The 20,739-nt window shown below is 40.9% G+C and overlaps 2 protein-coding genes and 1 non-coding gene across 3 annotated transcripts; all 3 read left to right on the plus strand.

Moving 5' to 3' along the window:
• The first annotated feature begins 381 nt into the window (after positions 1 to 381).
• Positions 382 to 6,889, plus strand: si:dkey-220f10.4 (tubby protein). The gene is made up of 12 exons (XM_029709375.1): positions 382 to 663; positions 1,099 to 1,255; positions 1,521 to 1,763; positions 2,186 to 2,338; positions 2,967 to 3,113; positions 4,542 to 4,711; positions 4,949 to 5,110; positions 5,330 to 5,442; positions 5,622 to 5,736; positions 5,861 to 5,959; positions 6,141 to 6,312; positions 6,573 to 6,889. Exons 1-12 carry the CDS (start codon positions 622 to 624, stop codon positions 6,704 to 6,706), a joined length of 1,707 nt encoding a protein of 568 aa, XP_029565235.1. The 5' UTR covers positions 382 to 621; the 3' UTR covers positions 6,707 to 6,889.
• LOC115163495 (small nucleolar RNA SNORA17) lies at positions 2,519 to 2,647 on the plus strand. Its single transcript, XR_003869754.1, has one exon. It is a non-coding gene; the product is annotated as a small nucleolar RNA SNORA17 (small nucleolar RNA).
• An 8,539-nt stretch (positions 6,890 to 15,428) lies between the features above and the next one.
• Positions 15,429 to 20,080, plus strand: LOC115159551 (interleukin-21 receptor). The gene is made up of 8 exons (XM_029709388.1): positions 15,429 to 15,614; positions 16,658 to 16,802; positions 17,146 to 17,348; positions 18,703 to 18,863; positions 18,949 to 19,117; positions 19,229 to 19,316; positions 19,426 to 19,504; positions 19,598 to 20,080. Exons 1-8 carry the CDS (start codon positions 15,545 to 15,547, stop codon positions 20,015 to 20,017), a joined length of 1,335 nt encoding a protein of 444 aa, XP_029565248.1. The 5' UTR covers positions 15,429 to 15,544; the 3' UTR covers positions 20,018 to 20,080.
• The last annotated feature ends 659 nt before the right edge of the window (positions 20,081 to 20,739 follow it).

The following is a 20,739-nucleotide window of genomic DNA, read 5'->3' on the forward strand; positions in this document are numbered from 1 at the left end:
TTTCGCTGCATCTGTGCTGTAGCAATTTGTTTGACAATTCGTTTCTCAATAATAAAATGTAATTTGTTTGAAGTCTCATAGAAATAGAAGACCAATAGCCTACAGGGATGTCTTTGCTTCATTATAGCAAATTAATAATAGGCTATACAATCAATTAATATGCCTACTTTTCGTGCAGATGTATGTGAAATAAATAATATATAAAATGCATGACACATTATAAAAGTTTTTTTTTATGGATATATGTTTCTTCTTACACATTAAACATGACTCTTTCAATGACTCAATGTTATTTGTCACTGGTCAGCTCTGTCACCACTCACCAGTCCATACTGCATGTGCTATGCCATGGAGTTTAAGAACATTATCCCTCTTAATCCACTTTACCTTCTGTTGCATGCAGGTGCATATGCTTATGTCAGACGGAGAGAGATAGAGATAGAATGAAACACGTTTCGTGTTTTTACGTTGAGAATCTGTCTGTGCGTATTAGTTGTATTATTTGTCTGCAGGCTGCACATTTGTCCAGGTAAATCTAATTAGATAGTGTGGTATCTTCTCCTCAGCAGACGGCCATTAGCGGTCTTATTGGAGTCTTATTTAAGTACAATTACTTTAGCCATGGAGGACCCAGAATTGCGTCAACTAAAGCTGGACAATCAGGTAAGGAAATCAAAATGATACTATAATTCAGATGACTTCCTCTAAACTGACATTCATGACAATATTGTGTAATAAAGACAAATGGCAAAAAAAGTGTGGTGTACAGATCCAGTGTATATGCCAAATAAAAGCAACAGGTCTCTCTAGATACTAGTCTATATAAACCTCAATTTAACCTATTCGAAAGAAAATCATGTGTAGTTTAAATTGTGAATATTGAAACAATGTAATATGTTACATTTAGCAGAATAGATGAAACATGACAATCTTACAATAAGAATTAACTCTTAGTTACACTTTCATATGGGCTAATCAAAGAAATGGGTCAACTTCTTTTAAAAGTGATGCAAGTGGTTGTTGTGTTTTTGAACCTGATGGAGAGGTAGAACCTTGATGCAATCTTGGAATTAAGATTAAGCCCAGAATCTCCCTCAGCGTTCCCTTTTGATGAAGAAGCAGCAGAGAAGGAGGGCCGATACCCAAATGGTCACAGCCAATAGGGACGTTCGACCCAAGAAAAGCAAGCAGAAGACTGGAGCAGATGACACAGACCTGTTGATTACTCAATCCCAGAGCAACAACTCATTAAATGGTTGGTGATATGAACACTCAATGTATAGTACTCTCACAATACAGTATACTGAACCACAGAACAGTCATACAACTGTGTTGGCTACATTATCAGCCTTCCAAATGCATGCCCCCATATTGACACCATTCGTATCAAGAATAAAATATTGTTGAATGGTTACAACCTCTGTCAAGATGTAGGCGAGAACTATTAGTTGTACATAAAATAACCAATAACCATCTAGTACTGTATGTCTGACTTGTAATGGCCATGTTATACTCTTCAGCTGAAGAGGCCCATGATAACCCACTGGAGGAAATTACTCTGGGAGAGCTCAGCCTAAAAACCACTGATGTTACAGATGAGATGCCCCCCGAGAAACCCATCATCACCAAAACTATGGACGTGGAAATTGACAGCCAGCCAAAGCCTAAACTTAGTACAGAAAATGAAGGCCCAGCAGAAGTGAAAAAGCAAGAGAAGGAGAAGAAAGAGAAAGGTGTGAAAAAGGAGAAGGCTCAAGCAAAACGTGAGATCATTTTATCCTATGAGATACGACACACACACACAGACACATACACACACACACACACAGCAAAAACACACAACGCACACACACACACACACACACACACACAGGATATCGTGTGTGTGTGTGTGTGTGTGTATGTGTGTGCGCACGTGTGTGTGTGTGTGCGCGCACGTGTGCGTGTGTGTGTGTTGTGTATTTTTGCTGTGTGTTTGCTGTGTGTGTGTGTGTGTGTGTGTGTGTGTGTGTGTGTGTGTGTGTGTGTGTGTGTGTGTGTGTGTGTGTGTGTGTGTGTGTGTGTGTGTGTGTGTGTGTGTGTGTGTGTGTGTGTGTTTGTCAGAGGAGGCTTCCTCAAGGAGGAAGAGGAAGATGGTCCTCCTCAAAATGTAGTAAACAAATATATTCTGTCTATAATCTTTTAGAGTTGGAACAGAATGAGGATAAGGGAGAGGAGAAAGAGAAGGAGAAAGAGAAGGAGAAAGAGAAGGAGAAGCGAGAGAAAAAAACAAAGAAGGACAAATTGAAAGGACCCACCCCAAGTAAAGAGAGAAAAATCAAGACTGATGAACAAGAGGGTAAGAGATACAAATGTCATACACCATGCTGACTGTGTGATGGATAACCTCTGCCACCGTATCTGAGATTTGCACAGACATGGTTACAAATGATTGCTCAGAAGGCTTGGTTTTAAAGGCTTTATCATTGGTTTGTGTTTTATAGAAGAATATGAGTTACAGCTAAAGGCATCTGTAGGCCTTGCCCCTTGAGACGTAACTTTGGCTCCAATGCCACTGTTGTGCTATGAAAGGGCAAACAGTAAATGGCTCACGATAGCCTGACTGCCCTGTTCAGTGGGCATCGGGTACGGAACCGAGCCAGATAGACCCAGGTATTCAGATCCTCTTCAGGAGGGCAAGGTGTATGTCTATAACCCATTGATCAAGCACGTTTGTTGTCATCCTGTCAAACTGATGTACTCTAGAACTAGCAGCAATGCACTTGGACTAACCTTAAAAAGTACCCGCAGTCATGTACTGTATAACTCATTCTCTTCATGTTCTGTAAATGCATAAGAGATCTGGCTGCTTTTATCTGTTTCCTGTGAATAACTAGTAGACATGAGAGCAACACAAAATATTTTATAACACATTTCATTACTACCTTTCAGCATTACCATATTTTTATATTTCTCTCAATTTCCAGCAAACACTATCACTAAGTCTCCGGCCATTCAGATAGATTCAGTAGTAGAGTTTGAGACGCCAGAATGGGACAGTGATGGCGAGAGAAAGGATTGGTCAAAAAGCCCCATCCCAGGAACACCCAAGAAAAAACAACACCTCAACACATGTGAGTCATACGTTTGCAAGGTATACTGAACAAAAATATAAACGCAACATGTAAAGGTTTGGTCCCGTGTTTCATGAGCTGAAATAAAAGATCCCAGAAATGTTCCATACGCACAAAAAGCTTATTTCTCTCAAATTTGGTTTACATCCCTGTTAGTGAGCATTTCTCCTTTGCCAAGATAATCCATCCACCTGACAGGTGTGGCATATCAAGAAGCTGATTAAATAGCATGATCATTACACAGGTGCACCTTGTGTTGTGGACAATAAAAAGCCACTCTAAAATGTGCAGTTTTTTCACACAACACAATGCCACAGATGTCTTAAGTTTTGAGAGAGAGTACAATTGGCATGCTGACTGCAGGAATGTCCACAACAGCTGTTGCCAGAGAATTGAATGTTCATTTCTCTACCATAAGCCGCCTCCAACGTCATTTTAGAGAATTTGGCAGTACGTCCAACCAGCCTCACAACCGCAGACTACATGTAACCACGCCAGACCAGAACCTCCACATCCAGCTTCTTCACCTGCCGGATCGGCTGAGACCAGCCACCCGGACAGCTGATGAAACTGTGGGTTTGCACAACCGAGAATTTCTGCAGAAACTGTCAGCAACCGTCTCAGGGAAGCTCATCTGCGTGCTCGTCGTCCTCACCAGGGTCTTGACCTGATTGCAGTTTGGGGTCGTAACCGACTTCAGTGGGCAAACGCTCACCTTCGATGGCCACTGGCACGCTGGAGAAGTGTGTTCTTCACGGATAAATCCTGGTTTCAACTGTACCGGGCAGATGGCAGACAGGGTGCAAGGCATTGTGTGGGCGAGCAGTTTGCTGATGTCAATGTTGTGAACAGAGTGCCCCATGGTGGTGGTGGGGTTATGGTATGAGCAGCAATAAGCTACATACAACGAACACAATTACATTTTATCGATGGCAATTTGAATGCACAGAGATATCGTGACGAGATTCTGAGGCCCATTGTCGTGCCATTCATCCTCCGCCATCACCTCATGTTTCAGCATGATAATGCATGGCCCCATGTCTCAAGGATCTGTACACGATTCCTGTAAGCTGAATATTTCCCAGTTCTTCCATGGCCTGCATACTCACTAGACATGTAACCGATTGAGCATGTTTGGGATGCTCTGGATTGAAGTGTACGACAGCGTGTTCCAGTTCCTGCCAATATCCAGCATTTTCCCACAGCCATTGAAGAGGAGTGGGACAACATTCCACAGGCCACGATCAACAGCCTGATCAACTCTATGCAAAGGAGATGTGTCGTGCTGCATGAAGCAAATGTTGTGTTTATATTTTTGTTCAGTGTACAATTACCGGTATAAACTAAACTAACCTACCGGTATACTGCAAAGAGTTTCATTTTTGTTTACATGAAATAACTTTGAATATGTTGTTTCCACTGCTACAGCAAGGTGCCAAATAAGTGACAATGAGAGGGAGGAAGATGAAATTCTTGAAAGAGAGAAAAAAGAGAAAACTCCAAAAAAGACAAAAAAAGCTGACAAAGCCAATCTCGCACTGCTTAACTCCAACTACAGGCAGCAGGACACCTCAGACAGTGACGACAACATTGGAAGAGTAAGAGTGTGATAAAAACAGCACTCTAAAAGACCAGTGTTTGTCCCTTTTAGAAATGAACCATTTTCCCTTTAATCTAGATATGGTAGCCATTACCTTATGAATGTCTCTTTCATTCAGATGATTTATGTCTGAAAAAAATCCTTGATCAACATCTTTCCTCCTATCTCTTCCTCTTTCTTCTCTCTCCTTTCCTCTCCCTACCCTTCCCATTTCCTTCCTGTCTCTGTCTCTCAGGTGACAACTCCTGTCTCAGTTGAAGATCTTGAAAAATTTGCCCTGCATCCAGCCCCTAGAGATACAACAATCCAGTGCAGAATCACTCGGGACAGGCGGGGTGTGGAGAAAGGAATGTACCCCACTTATTATCTCCATATGGAGAAGGAGGATGGGAAGAGGGTAAGGGTACTAAAGAAAATGTTCAATGGAATATATGGCTGGCCAATGTGAATGCTCTTGTTGCAAGTCTTTCCTTGTGCTGTATATGATTGGCCAGCCTTTATGGCAGTTTGATCATCAGAATAATTGCACTCATGTAACTGCTGTTTTCTCATTGTCCATTCTTGATTCCTCCCTTCATCCTCCCTTTATACCCCTCTTTCTCTCTACCTCTCTCAGGTGTTTTTAATGGCAGGCAGGAAGAGGAAGAAGTGCAAAACCTCCAATTATCTCATTTCCATTGATCCAACAGAACTTTCCAGAGACACAGACAGTTATATAGGCAAACTAAGGTAACTAACCCCCAGCCGATCTATGTTCAACCATACTTAAAAAAAAAAAAATTGTGACCAACTTATAATTTAGTTTAGTATTTTTTTCCATTCTGTCTGTTTATTTATTGTGTCCATCGGTCCTGTTCTTCTGCTTAACTTCACAGTACTATGTAAATCGTACGATCAATCTCTTTCAGATCAAATGTGCTAGGCACCAAATTCACAGTGTTTGACGGCGGGGATAACCCAGAGAAGAAGCCTTTCGTCAAAGAGTGTGAGTCAGTTCGGCAAGAGCTTGCCGCAATCTGTTATGTGAGTCAAACTTAATTTTACATCTTTACAACGACTTCCTTAATTTACTTCAGGCCTTTGCCTCCTGAGAAAAATAAATCCGACCAATAACGATGACCTTCTCTTCTGTATTTTTGTCTTTCAGGAGAAGAATGTTCTAGGTTTCAAAGGCCCCAGGAAAATGACGGTGGTTATTCCTGGCATGATGGAGAATGATGAGAGAGTGTGCATTCGCCCAAAAAGTGTATGTTTATGGAGACCTAAGACTCCTGAGATTGAGACCTAAGGCTAAATTCATCAGGCCACTAAACCAATAAATATGATGCAGAATAGAATAAGAGAATAGAATGAGTACCTATATAAATAAAGATATGGTACGGACAGTCTGTTTACCACTTTCTCCTTCATCTACTGTTATCTCTCAGGATATAGAGTCTCTGCTCTCCCGCTATGAGAATGGTAACACTGACAACCTAGTGTGCCTCATGAACAAGTCCCCCAGCTGGAACGAACAGACACAGTCCTACGTGCTCAATTTCCACGGCCGCGTCACACAGGCCTCCGTCAAAAACTTCCAAATCGTTCACCCTGACAACGGTAAGATAGAGCCATTGTTTGCTGAGAAATAGAGGTGCTTTAGGCCGCCTGATTGGCTATAAACTGTCTTAGAATACCCTTTTTATATTTCTGCATGTAGTGGCTTAAAAATGCCTTACTTTGAATAAAGTTAGAAGTTGCATAGTGTAGCTATGATATCATAGCTATGATAGCTCATCATTCACTTCATTCACCCGCTTCCAATGCCAACTAACCCTTTTATAATGTACTGCTATCCAACTCCCCACACTCCCTTCCAGAGGACTACATTGTGATGCAGTTTGGTCGGGTGGCAGAGGACGTATTCTCCATGGACTATAGCTTCCCTATGTGTCCCCTGCAGGCCTTCGCCATCACGCTCTCCTCCTTCGATGGCAAACTGGCTTGTGAGTGATACCATGTGGACAACTCAATCAAGCAGAAGCAGAGCCTTAACGGCTTACCATTACAGTTCTATCACAGTATTAATTGTCAATGTGCATTCCAGGTAGTATTGGTTAAGTGTTTGATATTTTTCCAACATCTGAGATCACAAAAAGTATTTTTTAGATTTTGGGAAATAAATGTAACGACTAATCAACGTCATTGAGTATAGGTTATGATTCAGCCTCAGTAAGGAACACATATTCCTAAATGTTATCTGAAAAACAATGGAAAAACAGCAACTAGCTCCTCTGAATTATATATTGTGCTTAGATGTCTGGTAGATGTAACTTCACTAGAATGACAGTGTTGCACAGCATACCTGTTTTGTGCAGGCTGTTTGATCATATTTGAACTGAAACATTTTTATAAGAAATATGTATAAGAAATATGTCCAATTCATGTATCTAATATTGATTGCAGTCTGAAGGCTCCGCTCCACATTATCAAAAGTGTAACGTATTCAATTTTATTTCATTTTCTTCTACATTCCACATAATCTCATATGTGCAATATACACTGAGTATACCAAACATTAGGAACACCACCCCCTTTGCCCTCAGAACAGCCTCAATTCGTCGGGGCATGGACTCTACAAGGTGTCGAAAGCATTCAACAGGGATGCTGGCCCATGCTGACTCCAGTGCTTCCCACAGTTGTGTCAAGTTGTCTGGATGAACTTTGGGTGGTGGACCATTCTTGATACACACAGGAATCATCTACACTGATTGAAGTGGATTTAACAAGTGACATTAATAAGGAATTATAGCTTTCACCTGGATTCAAATGGTTAGTCTATGTCATGAAAAGAGCAGGTGTCCTTAATGTTTTGTACACTCAGTGTATCATGGCAGCAGTAGGGCTCTAGACTGCAACCATTTAGTCGCATTTTGAGATCTTCTCAGCGAACGTTTCCATAACGTTCCCTAAAGGTTCTCCTTTGGTTCTTAGAATAATAACCTTCCCAAAACGTTCCCAGAAACAACATTTGTTATCTGGGTTTTGACTTGGCTTTGCGAGTTACATTTTAATTGGTTGCATCAGTGCGAGCTGCCATTTCTAGCTGGTCACTTCACTTCTCTCAAAAGGTTATATTTGGGGGCGGCAAAAACCATGATTTGGTCAAATCTAAATTGCACTATTTTTCTGATCCCTGAATGAAATTGTCTGCTCTGCCCTGTGCTTGTTTCTCCCTTGCTGCTCCCAAGTAGGTTAGTTGGAGAGCAAAATGCATTCTGTTTGTAACATTTCAAAATTCAATTGCGGGAAAATAAAAGTTTAGAAGCTGTTGGGACTGTTGGAGAGAGGAGGGTCTAAGCTTTCTGAAAGGTATTACATTTATTTCTCAACTCTCAATATTGACTGTTTAAACACATTTTTTAACCAAACTATCTGGTAGGCTATATCTTTGAGATATACGGAGTGGAGTGCGGGAAGCACGCATCTGCCATTGGCGGTGATTGAATAGGCCTATATATAAATTATTGGGTATGCTGCAAAGTTTTTAGGAAATTACAATTACTGTTAGATTAATCAATTACACAACTAACTACCAGCATATTATATTTAGCTATCTAACTAATGCATTTTGAGTTTACAAATTAATTAGCCTATGTGATATTTGTACACACAATAGATGTAAGCAAATGTATATCTATTTAACAAAAGAAATCTGCAGTTCTGGAGCCCTATTTTGAGAGTAAAATATAGCAACAATAGACGAATTGTCAACCCATTCATGAAAATCACTGGTTAGGGTGCACATCAAAATATCTTGATCACGTTCCATTTTCCGTTGACATTTTAGTAATTTAGCAGACGCTCTTATCCAGAGCGACTTACAGATAGTGCATTCATCTTAAAACAGCTAGGTGGGACAACCACATACTGTATCACAGTCATAGTAAGTAAATACATTTTTCCTCAATAAAGTAGCTATCAGCAAAGTCAGAGCTAGTATGAGGGACAAGAGTCAAGTGCGAGCGTTAGTTCACAAAAGGCTTTTTAAATCATTTATGTTGGATGAAATAAGTTATTTTCTGAATCATATCATCTCAGTAGCACTGTGAACGTCTTTTTAAAATGGCTGGTTTCCTATTGCGTGATGCTGCAACAAAAGTTTGGTACGACCAAATTATGGGCTGGTGCCAGCAACTGAAAATGTAAGTAGCACCGGTGCCACCAGGGGGGAATTAGTATGGATTCCTGAAGCTGCAGAGCCTATATTTAAGATAATGATGTGAAATTTGCCATAAATTGTTATTGATAGAATGTTTACTTATGTATAAAACTGTCATGTTGATTAATATTTTTTATACTATGGCATTGTTGAATACTTGTTTCTAATTGGCTTGAAGTACAATTTAGAGCGTGCATTATTTTCCTGTAATGCATGGAATATCAGCACGGTAGAGTTCAATGGCTATAGTTAATCCTTACATGTTCTATGTTTGAGCAGCTTTTGAAAGCAAAAGTCGAATTGAAAACATTATTGGCATTGATGAATTCGATTTTCACGCTACGTCTATTTCTATGGGCACAAGCACTGTTCATGACACAAACTATTCACACCCCTCTTGTTGTTGGAGAGAACATTTTGCAAGTTTGAAGTCTATTTCCTGAAATTATAAAAATGTTCTCATGGGATGCAGAGAACATTTAGCAGTTTTAAAGCTAATTTTCATGCAATTCTATATATTTTGCCATGTCTAATGTGCATTCATGTGATATTTGACTGACTCAAACATTACAACAAAATGTATGGTCTAAAAAAACCTAGCTAAAAAACGTTAGCTGACATGGGCTAGTTGATCTGGACATTTCTGACACATTATAGCTCTCTAAGGTATGCAATGACTGGTTTGACAAGAGGAAAACTGATGATGCATTACCCAATTTCAAAATTACACCTTGTGCATTCTACTATTACAACTTTCAAGAGTAAATTTAAAGCCAGAATGAGTTCCGTTAAAAAAAGGCAGGGCGCGCCCCACAGTTTGGGAACCAATGAGCTAAACAAGCAAGTCTGTTTTGTTTGGTTACCAAGGCAACTACTGTAGCTATCTAGTAAACTTGCTAGCTACTTCAGTGGATGTTGAATGCATTTCTACCTGTAAATGAACACATTTCTAGGGACAAATGTGTTAAATGTGTTAAATTATAGCCATGGTATAAAACGTCTTGTAAACCCATTACTCTGTGTTGATGTTTTTTGTACAGCAAGTGAGTATCTTCTCTCCCCACTATCTCCTTTTGGTCTCTTTATCGCAGTCAAGGATGGAAATACTTTTAGTCAAAGAACTTAATGATTATACCAATCTTCACTGCTGATATGAAAACACTACATCCAACAGATTCAGATGTAGATAAAACCAATGACTCACGATTTCTCCTCTTGCACAACAGTTACAAAAGTAATTTCGATACTGATAACAGTCAAGCTTTCAGCACTTACTGTATTGCTGAACGCAGAGAGCGATTGAGTTTCACAGATATAAGAATAGGCCACAGTTAAGCCCTGTGGTAAATTCATTTGACCACAAAACACGTTTTCTGATGTAGCCTATCTATTCTGTTTCTGAGTGAAACCTTATACCAAAACTAACTTTAGATGTTGTCTGCGCAGTAAAAAGATGCCTTTCCTCTCAATAAAGAAACACACTTCCTGTCTCAATGATGTTCAGTCTGAACTGACAATAATATTGGCAATGATGACTGAAGACATTTATAAGCATCTTCTTGAGAGATAAAAGTGTTTCCTAATAACCTCTACTGTTCTTCTGCCACAAACTTGTCACATGATTAGTGAAAGTTGCTCACAAACTTAGGTTACCATGATTTAGGCCCAAGTAATATTAGTTATCCCAGTTTGCTTGCTGTATAGTGAGGATATTAGTTTATTTTTCTTGCCTCCCTGTAAATAAATATAAAAATGTGTATTACCTATTATTGCCAATTACTAATCTCTCACACTTTAGGACAGGAGTTTTTCCTGGTGAGGTCACATGGTCAGGAAAAACTCTTGTCCCTAAAAATAAGGAGTCAATTCGCATGTTTAGATCACAGCCATATATGGAGAGAGTTTGGCCAGGTTTTAGAATGGCTGCCATGTTAATGTCTTTATTCACAAAATGTTGGTGACGTAACAATACGAGAGCGTCTCTGATCATTTCATATGAAATGACCTGTTGTAAACAAGCAAAACCGAGCAGCGAATTTAGCAGATGAGGTTATTGATTAGCATTCAGGATAATGTGTATCTAAGTCTGTACTATGTTGTGGTGTCAACAAATCTGTCTTTACTGGACATCTTCATAGGTTTTGAAAAACGATCAGAAATAAACAGCACAAAGCGGAAGCATCAATTATCACTTAGCAACATCTGTGTAAGAGAAAGTTGCTCGCTCGCAACTCTCAGACAGAAACCGCATTGGCCCAACTCTATATATACACAGTATGACTCTTTAGATAGCTCAGTGATGTAACAGGTGAACTAGCACAACACTGTCATTATGTGTTCACTATGTGTGTCAATATGTATATACAAACTCGATGATAGTCAGATATGACCAACTTTGACACAGAAGAAAGGTCACTCAGCCACATGACCAGGAGCTCTGTATCTGCACTTATCTTCTATATACACTGAACTAAATCAATTATGCAACATGCAACTATTTCAAAGATTTTACTGAGTTCATATAAGGAAATAAATTCATTAGGCCCTAATCTATTGATTTCACATGACTGGGAATACAGATATGCATCTGTTGGTCACAGATACCGTAAAAAAAAAAGTAGGGGCATGAATCAGAAACCAGTCAGTGTCTGGTATGACTACCATTTTCCTCATGCAGCACGATACATCTTCTTTGCATAGAGTTGATCAGGCTGTTGATTGTGGCCTGTGGAATGTTGTCCCACTACTCCTCAATGGCTGTGCGAAGTTGCTGGATATTGGCGGGAACGGGAACTTACATGTTGATCCAGAGCACCCCAAACATGCTCAATGGGGGACATGTCTGGTGAGTATGCAGGTCATGGAAGAACTGGGTCATTTTAAATTTTTTACATTTGAATCATTTAGAAGCGCTCTAATCATGAATGTAACGGAGACGCTGAGAGTCGAGAAGCAGGTGCAGGTGAAACATTTAATAAAACAACAAACATGGAACGAGACAGCATAACAGTAGAGTCTACGCATAAACACAGTAACAATACTGACTGGGGAAAGAACCTAAGAGAGTGCCAGAAATAATCAAATCAAATGTTATTAGTCACATGGGCCGAATACCACAGGTGTAGACCTTACAGTGAAATGCTTCCTTACGAGCCCCTAACCAGTAATGCAGTTTAAAAAAAATACAGATAAGAAAAATAAATAAAAGTAACAAGTAATTAAAATAGTCTGGGTAGCCATTTGATTAGGTGTTCAGGAGTCTTATGGCTTGAGGGTAGAAGCTGTTTAGAAGCCTCCTGGACCTAGACTTGGCGCTCCGGTACCGTTTCCGTGCTGTAGCAGAGAGAACTAGGTGGGCAGGAGTCTTCGAAACTTTTTAGGGCCTTCCTCTGACACTGCCTGGTATAGAGGTCCTGGATGGCAGGAAGCTTGGCCCCAGTGATGTACTGGGCCATTCACACTACACTCTGTAGTGCCTTGCGGTCGAAGGCTGAGCAGTTGCCATACCAGGCAGTGATGCAACCAGTCAGGATACTCTCAATGTTACAGCTGTAGAACCTTTTGAAGATCTGAGGACCCATGCCAAATCTTTTCAGTCTCCTGAGGGGGAATATCTTTTGTCGTGCCCTCTTCACGACTGTCTTAATGTGCTTTGACCATGTTAGTTTGTTGGTGATGTGGACACCAAGGAACCTGAAGCTCTCAACCTGCTCCACTGCAGCCCTGTCGATGAGAATGGGGGCGTGCTAGGTCCTCTTTTTCTTGTAGTCCACAATAATCTCCTTTGTCTTGAATACGTTGAGGAAGAGGTTGTTGTCCTGGCACCACATGGCCAGGTCTCTGACCTCCTCCCTATAGGCTATCTTGTCGTTGTTGTTGATCAGGCCTACCACTGTTGTGTCATCGGCAAACTTAATGATGGTGTTAGAGTCGTGCCTGGCCATGCAGTGATGAGTGAACAGGGAGTACAGGAGGGGACTGAGCATGCACCCCTGAGGGGCCCCTGTGTTGAGGATCAGTGTGGCGGATGTGTTATTACCTACCCTTACCACCTGGGGGCCACCTGTCAGGAAGTCCAGGATCCAGTTGCAGAGGGAGGTGTTTAGTCCCAGAGTCCTTAGCTTATTGATGAACTTTGAGGGCACAATGGTGTTGAACGCTGAGCTGTAGTCAATGAATTGCATTCTCACATAGGTGTTCCTTTTGTCCAGGGGGGAAAGGGCCGTGTGGAGTGCAATAGAGATTCCATCTTTTGTGGATCTGTTGGAGCGGTATGCAAATTGGATTGGGTCTCGGGTTTCTGGGATAATGGTGTTGATGTGTGCCGTGACCAGCCTTTCAAAGCACTTCATGGCTACAGACGTGAGTGCTACGGGTTGGTAGTCGTTTAGGCAGGTTACTTTAGTGTTCTTTGGCACAGGCACTATGGTGGTCTGCTTAAAACATGTTGGTATTACAGACTCAGACAGGGAGAGGTTGAAAATGTCAGTGAAGACACTTGCCATTTGGTCAGTGCATCCTCGCAGTGCACGTCCTGGTAATCCGTCTGGCCCTGCGGCATTGTGAATGTTGACCTGTTTAAAGGTCTTACTCACATCGGCTGCCGAGAGCGTGATCACACCGTCTTCCAGAACAGCTGGTGCTCTCATGCATGTTTCAGTGTTATTTGCCTCGAAGTGAGCATATAACGTTGTTTAGCTTGTCTGGTAGGCTTGTGTCACTGGGCAGTTCTCGGCTGTGCTTCCCTTTGTAGTCTGTAATGGTTTGCAAGCCCTGCCACATAAGACGAGCGTCAGAGCCGGTGTAGTACAATTCGATCTTAGTCTTGTATTGACGCTTTTCCTGTTTGATGGTTCGTCGGAGGGCATAGCGGAATTTCTTATAAGCTTCAGGTTTAGAGTCCCGCTCCTTGAAAGCAGCAGCTCTAGCCTTTAGCTCAGTGCGGATGTTGCCTGTAACCCATGGCTTCTGGTTGGGGTATGTACGTACGGTCACTGTGGGGATGACGTCATCGATGCACTTATTGATGAAGCCAATGCCTGATGTGGTTTACTCCTCAATGCCATCGGAGGAATCTCGGAACATATTCCAGTCTGTGCTAGCAAAACAGTCCAGTAGCTTAGCATCTGCTTCATCTGACCACTTTTTTTTATTGATCTAGTCACTGGTGCATCCTGCTTTAATTTTTGCTTGTAAGCAGGAATCAGGAGGATGGAATTATGGTCACATTTGCCAACTGGAGGGCGAGGGAGATCTTTTTTTTATATTGTGTTATTGACTGTACGTTTGTTTATTCCATGTGTAACTCTGTGTTGTTGTTTTTGTCGCACTACTTTGCTTTACCTTGGCCAGGTCGCAGTTGTAAATGAGAACTTGTTATCAACTGGCCTACCTGGTTTAATTAAGGTGAAATAAAAATAAATATTTATTTTTTATTTCAGCTCGTGAAACGTGAGACCAACACTTTACATGTTGGGTTCATATTTTTGTTCAGTGTAGAATCATGCACCACCTCAAAAACCCATTTACTCACACTATTTCACTCACACATCCCCGCTCTCTACAGAGCGCAAACATCTCCTTCTTATTCTATAGCTTTCTTTCTACTACAATATGTGCTCGTTCCTCTTATCCAGTGCCATATACATATGAAAATATATAAATACACAATTATGAGTTTTTGGCTGAAACCTTGATGATTATACTAATGACTATGTCCTCATTAGTACAATGTAACTGATGTCAGATGTCCGATGATACCGTCATGCGTGCCATCATGGTACACTTATTAAGAAGGCACATCGGGTTTGTGAAGCTTTTTTTATCCAATATCATCTTTGTATCTTCACAAACAAGCAGCCTTGGCGTGGCACGATGGCTGAGATAGTGAAGCGGCAAGAAGAGACTGAATATACTGTGGTGACAAGAATAGATTAAAGATACAGATCACAGTCATTCGAACAGGAACACTCCCCTCACTGCAATTACCATGGATAGTTACAGAAGTTTGTTTATTGGTAAGAGACTGAATGTAAGTATATAGTAGTACAGACAGTATGACCAATGTTATTATTGCTTACGTAATTCCCACCAAGAGTAGAGGAATATCAGGCTTGTCTACAAAAAAAGATCGCACAGTTAATTATCATTATAACCAAACTAAATGTCAAAGGTCAACAGAACATTTTTTTATGTAATTAAATATGGATATTATTTAAACAAAGTGGATGATAAACTCTTAATTAAAGCAGGCAACTGTCAATCATCTGACAACCTAATAGCTTTTTGCTCTACACATTTTACACTGTATGTTAGTGTTGAATCTATTTAAAGTTGAATGACGGTTACACAGCACACCACCCACTTAATCAACTCTTCAAGTCCCCCACAAACTGCTCTTATATAAAAAAAAACTCCGCCACCTCATATGACAGCGGAGGGTGATAGCTATCAGAATAACGTCACAATCTGGATCCTCCTCCCACTTTCAGTTTCAGGCATCAAGTTATTTTGTCATAGAGACCTTAGTCAAGCTCATTTGGTACAAGACCAGGTCAGGTCAAAGTAGAGCAACGTAATGCCATACCTGATCTATGTTAACAACAGACGTGTCCCAGGGAATACAGAAGTATGTGGCTGCTCCTCACCAGTGTCCTGTCTTACAGTATCGTCTGCCTGAATGGGAATTATACCACAACAGGTAAACACCTAATTTACAATTAACATTTATCTAAGTTAATAAACAGTTCTACGCTTGTATAACACCACATTAGCAGAAGACTACAAGACATACCCTTTTGAAAAACTGGCACACACCTGGGCCACGTTCAGTTGCTGAACGTTGTTGAATGTCGCAGACAGAAATGCCATGAATAGAGCAGACATGATTCCTTTGTTCTACATGTCAGAGACGCACGTTTGTTCTACGTAACATATTTCTATCTGAACATTCCAAAATGTTGTGTCCTGCTGAACTCGCTTCTTTTTTATAAACTTTGTGTTAATTAACTCACTTATCACCATCACCTGTGTCAGGTTTAGTTCCACTGATCAAGAACAAGAGCAAGTCGTTTAAAAAAAAAAATGCATATAACAATAAATGGCATGGGTTTACGGTTAAACAATTTGGAGAATAAATGATCAACTTTAAATATGAGAAACAAAACATTACCATAATTTGCTCGGTTATCAAATAAATGTCATATTGACTGATGACTATTGTAAGTTGAGGGTGTCTGTGTGTAGTCTGTAATGGTTTGCAAGCCATTACGGATTCTGTGTGAAATAAATGCGATATAACGTACATGTAATTCATTCTTTGCTAAATACATTTTGTATTTCTTTATAAGGAGGTGTATTAATTTGATCACATCTCTGTTTAATCCTACAATGCATCAAAACATAGAATTTATATATTTGACATATTATGTTGAATTTATGTGTGAATGGCGTATTTCTCTGTGGTGTGCGAGATAAGGATATTGTGGTTAGTGTAGCAGGGTTTCCCAAACTCTGTCCTGAGGCTCCCCCCTTGGTGCACGTTTTGGTTTTTGCCCTGGCACTACACATCTTACTCAAATAACCAAGTCATCATTAAGCTTTGATTATTTGAATCAGCTGTATAGTGCTAGGGCAAAAAACTAAACGTGCACCAAGGGGGGAGCCTCAGGACTGAGTTTGGGAAACCCAGGTGTAAAGCACCATTGTGTGTTTTCAGTGCTTATTTCATGTGGACTCTTCCAGGTCATGAACATAGCCTTGACTGTGTAAGTGATTACCTGTTCACCATTAACTGTTCCCTGAGCATCCTGCCAGAGGTTTCTCATACAGACCAGTCATCTTACTGGCTGCGCATTGAGGACCTCACTTTCGGGACAGTATTTGATGGGTGAGACCCCCACTATTTCATATTGCTAAAATTTGAGTACAGTAATTGAAATGTATTAGTATAGTGGTTCTCAACCTTTTTTGGTTAATGTACCCCTAGTCTACCCCCCTACCACATTTGCTCTGCCTGGAGTACTGACTAAGTAACCCCTCATGTGCATTTTAGCAGTGGGCTATGCTCTTATTAGTCTTCCCAAGGACCCCCTGTGGATTGGCCATGTACCCCAGGTTAAGAACCACTGTATACACAGTACACACTGAGGCAATGTGTGTAAATGATATGTTATAACTTTATATTGATTCCTGCTTTATTTTTTTCCTGTTCACTTCCACTCATTACACAGTGGGAAGCTGAGGAAAACCGATGGCTATTACTCCTGTTCATTGGACACTTCACATCCAGATTCTGCTGTTGATCCAGATCCTGATGAGGAGCCAGAATTTTTTTTTGACACTTCAAGTTTTAAGATCACTCTCTATCACAACAGAAGCAATGGACATATAACCGCCACCTTGCTGGATAAGGAATACATGCCAGTAAAGCATAGTAAGTGCTTATTACAGTATTACAATACAAACAGGACTTTGTGATACGCCTACTCACATGCAAACTTCAATTGACAAGCATAGCTACTTGCTGAAGTTGTTGGTTTGGGAAGCTAGGTAACACTTTACTTTACAGTGCCATTATTACTGTGCAATTACTAATGTAATTACAGTATAACAAGTATTGTAATTACAGCATAATAATGAGTAATTACAGTACATGGTACACTGTAAGTACAGGAATCATTACACAGTAATAATGGCACTGTAAAGTAAATCATAACCGGCCAGTCCTTGCCATTCTGCCGCCCTAGGCTAGACCAAAAAATGCTGCCCACCAAAACTAGAATGGTCCCAGTAAGCAAAATTAAGTTGAAAAGACGTCATGAAGATGTATTTTCCAGACGTTGAAGTTAGGTTCATTTTAGGTTCTGAATGAAAAGTGAAAAGGTATTTTCCATATGTTTAAAATACATATTTTCCACGTTGATGACATCAGGTTAATTTTGTGGTTCTGAATAAAAGTAGAAAATACTTATTTTCCGGATGTTGAAAATTACTATTTTCCAGACGTTGAAAATATGTATTTTCCGGATGTTGGAATCAGGCTCATTTTTTGTTCTGAATGAAAGTTGAAAATAAGTAATTTATAGACGTCTATGTTTGGATACGGATACAAACTTGAAACCACTGATCATGACAATGGGGTGAAACTCTTGGACAACAGTTGTGGTTGTCCATTCCATATTGTCCATTTTACCTTGACCTGTCCTGTTTGTAGGATATGATGTTTGTTAACATAACAGCGCATTTTTTTATTTGATTGAGCACCATTTAGGTTAGGCTATTTGATCAGAGAAACCTGCATGATGTAAAAAGTGTCCATCTCATTACATTGTCATACATTTTATCTCCAGCCTGTAGGCTAAAGGAAAGGCTTCATACTATTTCAACCATATCCCATATCTGCTACATGATTTATGTTAGATAATTTTTTTGCGGAACGTTGGTGGAGCGGCGCAGCGATGCGTCTCTCCAACAGCACCCTGGATAGGCGCACTAGGAATGGACACTGCTTATCACAGGGCGGCATCAGCGCTCACCTAAAAAGCCCATATGCCACTGGATAAGATAAATTGTTATTGTTTTTGGGCAGAATTATGTGAGATTTTATGTGTTGTTGTTGGAGGTGCGTCTTGGTCAGTTTAGCTCAGAAAATGCCGCCCTCGTCAATCTGCTGCCGTAGACGACCGCTTAATACTGCCTAATGAGCAGACCGGCCGTGGGAAGCTTTTATTTTTGTGGACACTTTAATTCCTCCCAAATCTTTGACATAAGTGTCTTTCTCTCCCCAGTCAAACCCAATCCACCATTCAATCTCACCGTCAACCGGATGTCAAGTCAATACCGTGTTACCTGGATGAGTAGCTATGAGAAGTATTTACAATTTGGCAATCTTCTGACTGACAACCTGAAGTACCAACTCTGGTTCTACAGAAGTGGCCACCAAGGCAACGTAAGACACTCAAATACTGCTAAAGATGTTTCTAAAATAAAGCCGGAGAATAAATGGTTCTATTTCCTCGTATTTTTCCCCACAGGTTGTCGAAGTTCGCCACTCAACTAACATCTCAGTGAACAATGAAAATTTTGAGCCAGACACAGAGTACACTGTAAACGTGAGGTCTATCCCCAACCAACAACCGTTTCAAGGCCAGTGGAGTGAATGGGCATCGGAGGTTCATTGGAGGACTGATCCCCCACAAAAAGGTATGGTTCTGTCAAGACATTAGGAACTTTACCAGAACAATTTGAGCCCACTACTTGCCTGTTTTGTGTTTCTTCAGGCTAATGCTGTTCCAATGTTCTTTGTCCCCTTAGTCGGAGAACTTCCAACAAACACATTTACTGCCATCTTATGTGTGCTGGTTCCAGTACTGCTAATTCTGTGCTACATTCCAATTGTAAGGTACGTTTGGATTACCTTACCTTTGGTGACATTTACAGTGGGTGGAAGAACAGATGCATGTGTTTTATCACGTAATTCATGGGGTGTGGAAACTTCTCATATATTGCAGGTTGAATAAATCCACCTTCATCCCAACTCCAGCACCATACTTCCAGTCCCTTTATGCTGACTGTGAGGGGGACTTCAGGGTAAGGAAGTCTTATGTCACCCTTGATGTATTAATACTTCTCAACGAGACGTGAACATTACACTAACACACTCTGTGGTTATTGTGGTTGTAGAGCTGGGTTGTGACCCCAGGCTCTGGGGCAGACTTACTCAAGACAGAGGAAACCTTGCGAATCGACACCCTGACTGAGACCATACCGGTCCTGGATGACCACTCCTCACTGGTGCCCCATCACATGATCCAGGAGGGCCCCAGCGACAACCTGTCTAACCCAGCGTCTGATGCGCTTTTCCTGGGCATTCCTTATGCTGTATCTCTGGGGTCACCACTCCTGGCACCCAGAGGCCCACTGAAAAGTGTGTCTCTGAGTGAGCCAGAGAGCACCATCGAAGCAGACTCGGGGTGTTGGCTGCACAGCACCACATCTCTGGAGCGGGAGAGTGCCTGGTACAGCAACGTGTACAGCTGCAGTGACTACTGCACCCTATCAGACACTGGGAATTGTCAGGAAGTTACACCTAGAATCTATTGACGCACCGGTGCGTCAATCTAAGCAACATAATACAAAATCCCCATCAAAATCCGTCACTTTAAGCTAGAGATATGTTTTTGTATGGGCTGCGTCTCAATCCACCAGATCCGCCCATGTCTCCCTTCCACATCTGCGGTGGAAATTGGCAGAGCTACAGCACTGTTAGACCAGGAGACATCCCGAAAATCAGTCGTCTCACGAAAACGTCTGTAGCAAGCGAATGGTTTACCCCCACAAGTGACACAAGACTCATCTAAAGGTAATCCATACAAATGAACGGAAATATGGAGGTAGTTTTGTGCCAACAAAATTAAGGGGTTAAATATGTGTAAAAAAAAACAAACATATATTATATATAATGAACAAAAATATAAATGCAACATATTGTCACGACTTCTACCGAAGTCGATGCCCCACCTTGTTCGGGTGGTGCTCGGCGGTCGACGTCACCGGTCTTCTAGCCATCATTGATCCATTTTTCATTTTCCATTGGTTTTGTCTTGTCTTCCTACTCATCTGGTTCCAATCCCATTAATTACATGCTGTGTATTTAACCCTCTGTTTCCCCTCATGTCCTTGTCGGAGATTGTTTGTGGTTATGTGTTCGTGAATTTTGTATAGGTGTGCGACGGGTATGTTTACCCATGTTTATTTTTATGTACGTTGGTTTCTTGGAGTTTGCTGTATAATAATGAAACTACTCCAGTTACACCAAGCTAGTT

This window comes from Salmo trutta, chromosome 2, assembly GCF_901001165.1.
Source record: "Salmo trutta chromosome 2, fSalTru1.1, whole genome shotgun sequence".
NCBI classification, from domain to species: Eukaryota; Metazoa; Chordata; class Actinopteri; order Salmoniformes; family Salmonidae; genus Salmo; species Salmo trutta.

Coding starts and splice junctions, on each gene's coding strand:
- si:dkey-220f10.4 (XM_029709375.1), top strand. CDS start 622: ATGGAGGACCCAGAATTGCGTCAACTAAAGCTGGACAATCAG. Junction 1,256..1,520: donor GAGCAACAACTCATTAAATG/GTTGGTGATATG, acceptor TATACTCTTCAG/CTGAAGAGGCCCATGATAAC. Junction 1,764..2,185: donor GGAGAAGGCTCAAGCAAAAC/GTGAGATCATTT, acceptor ATAATCTTTTAG/AGTTGGAACAGAATGAGGAT.
- LOC115159551 (XM_029709388.1), top strand. CDS start 15,545: ATGTGGCTGCTCCTCACCAGTGTCCTGTCTTACAGTATCGTCTGCCTG. Junction 17,349..18,702: donor ATACATGCCAGTAAAGCATA/GTAAGTGCTTAT, acceptor TTCTCTCCCCAG/TCAAACCCAATCCACCATTC. Junction 19,317..19,425: donor TGCTACATTCCAATTGTAAG/GTACGTTTGGAT, acceptor CATATATTGCAG/GTTGAATAAATCCACCTTCA.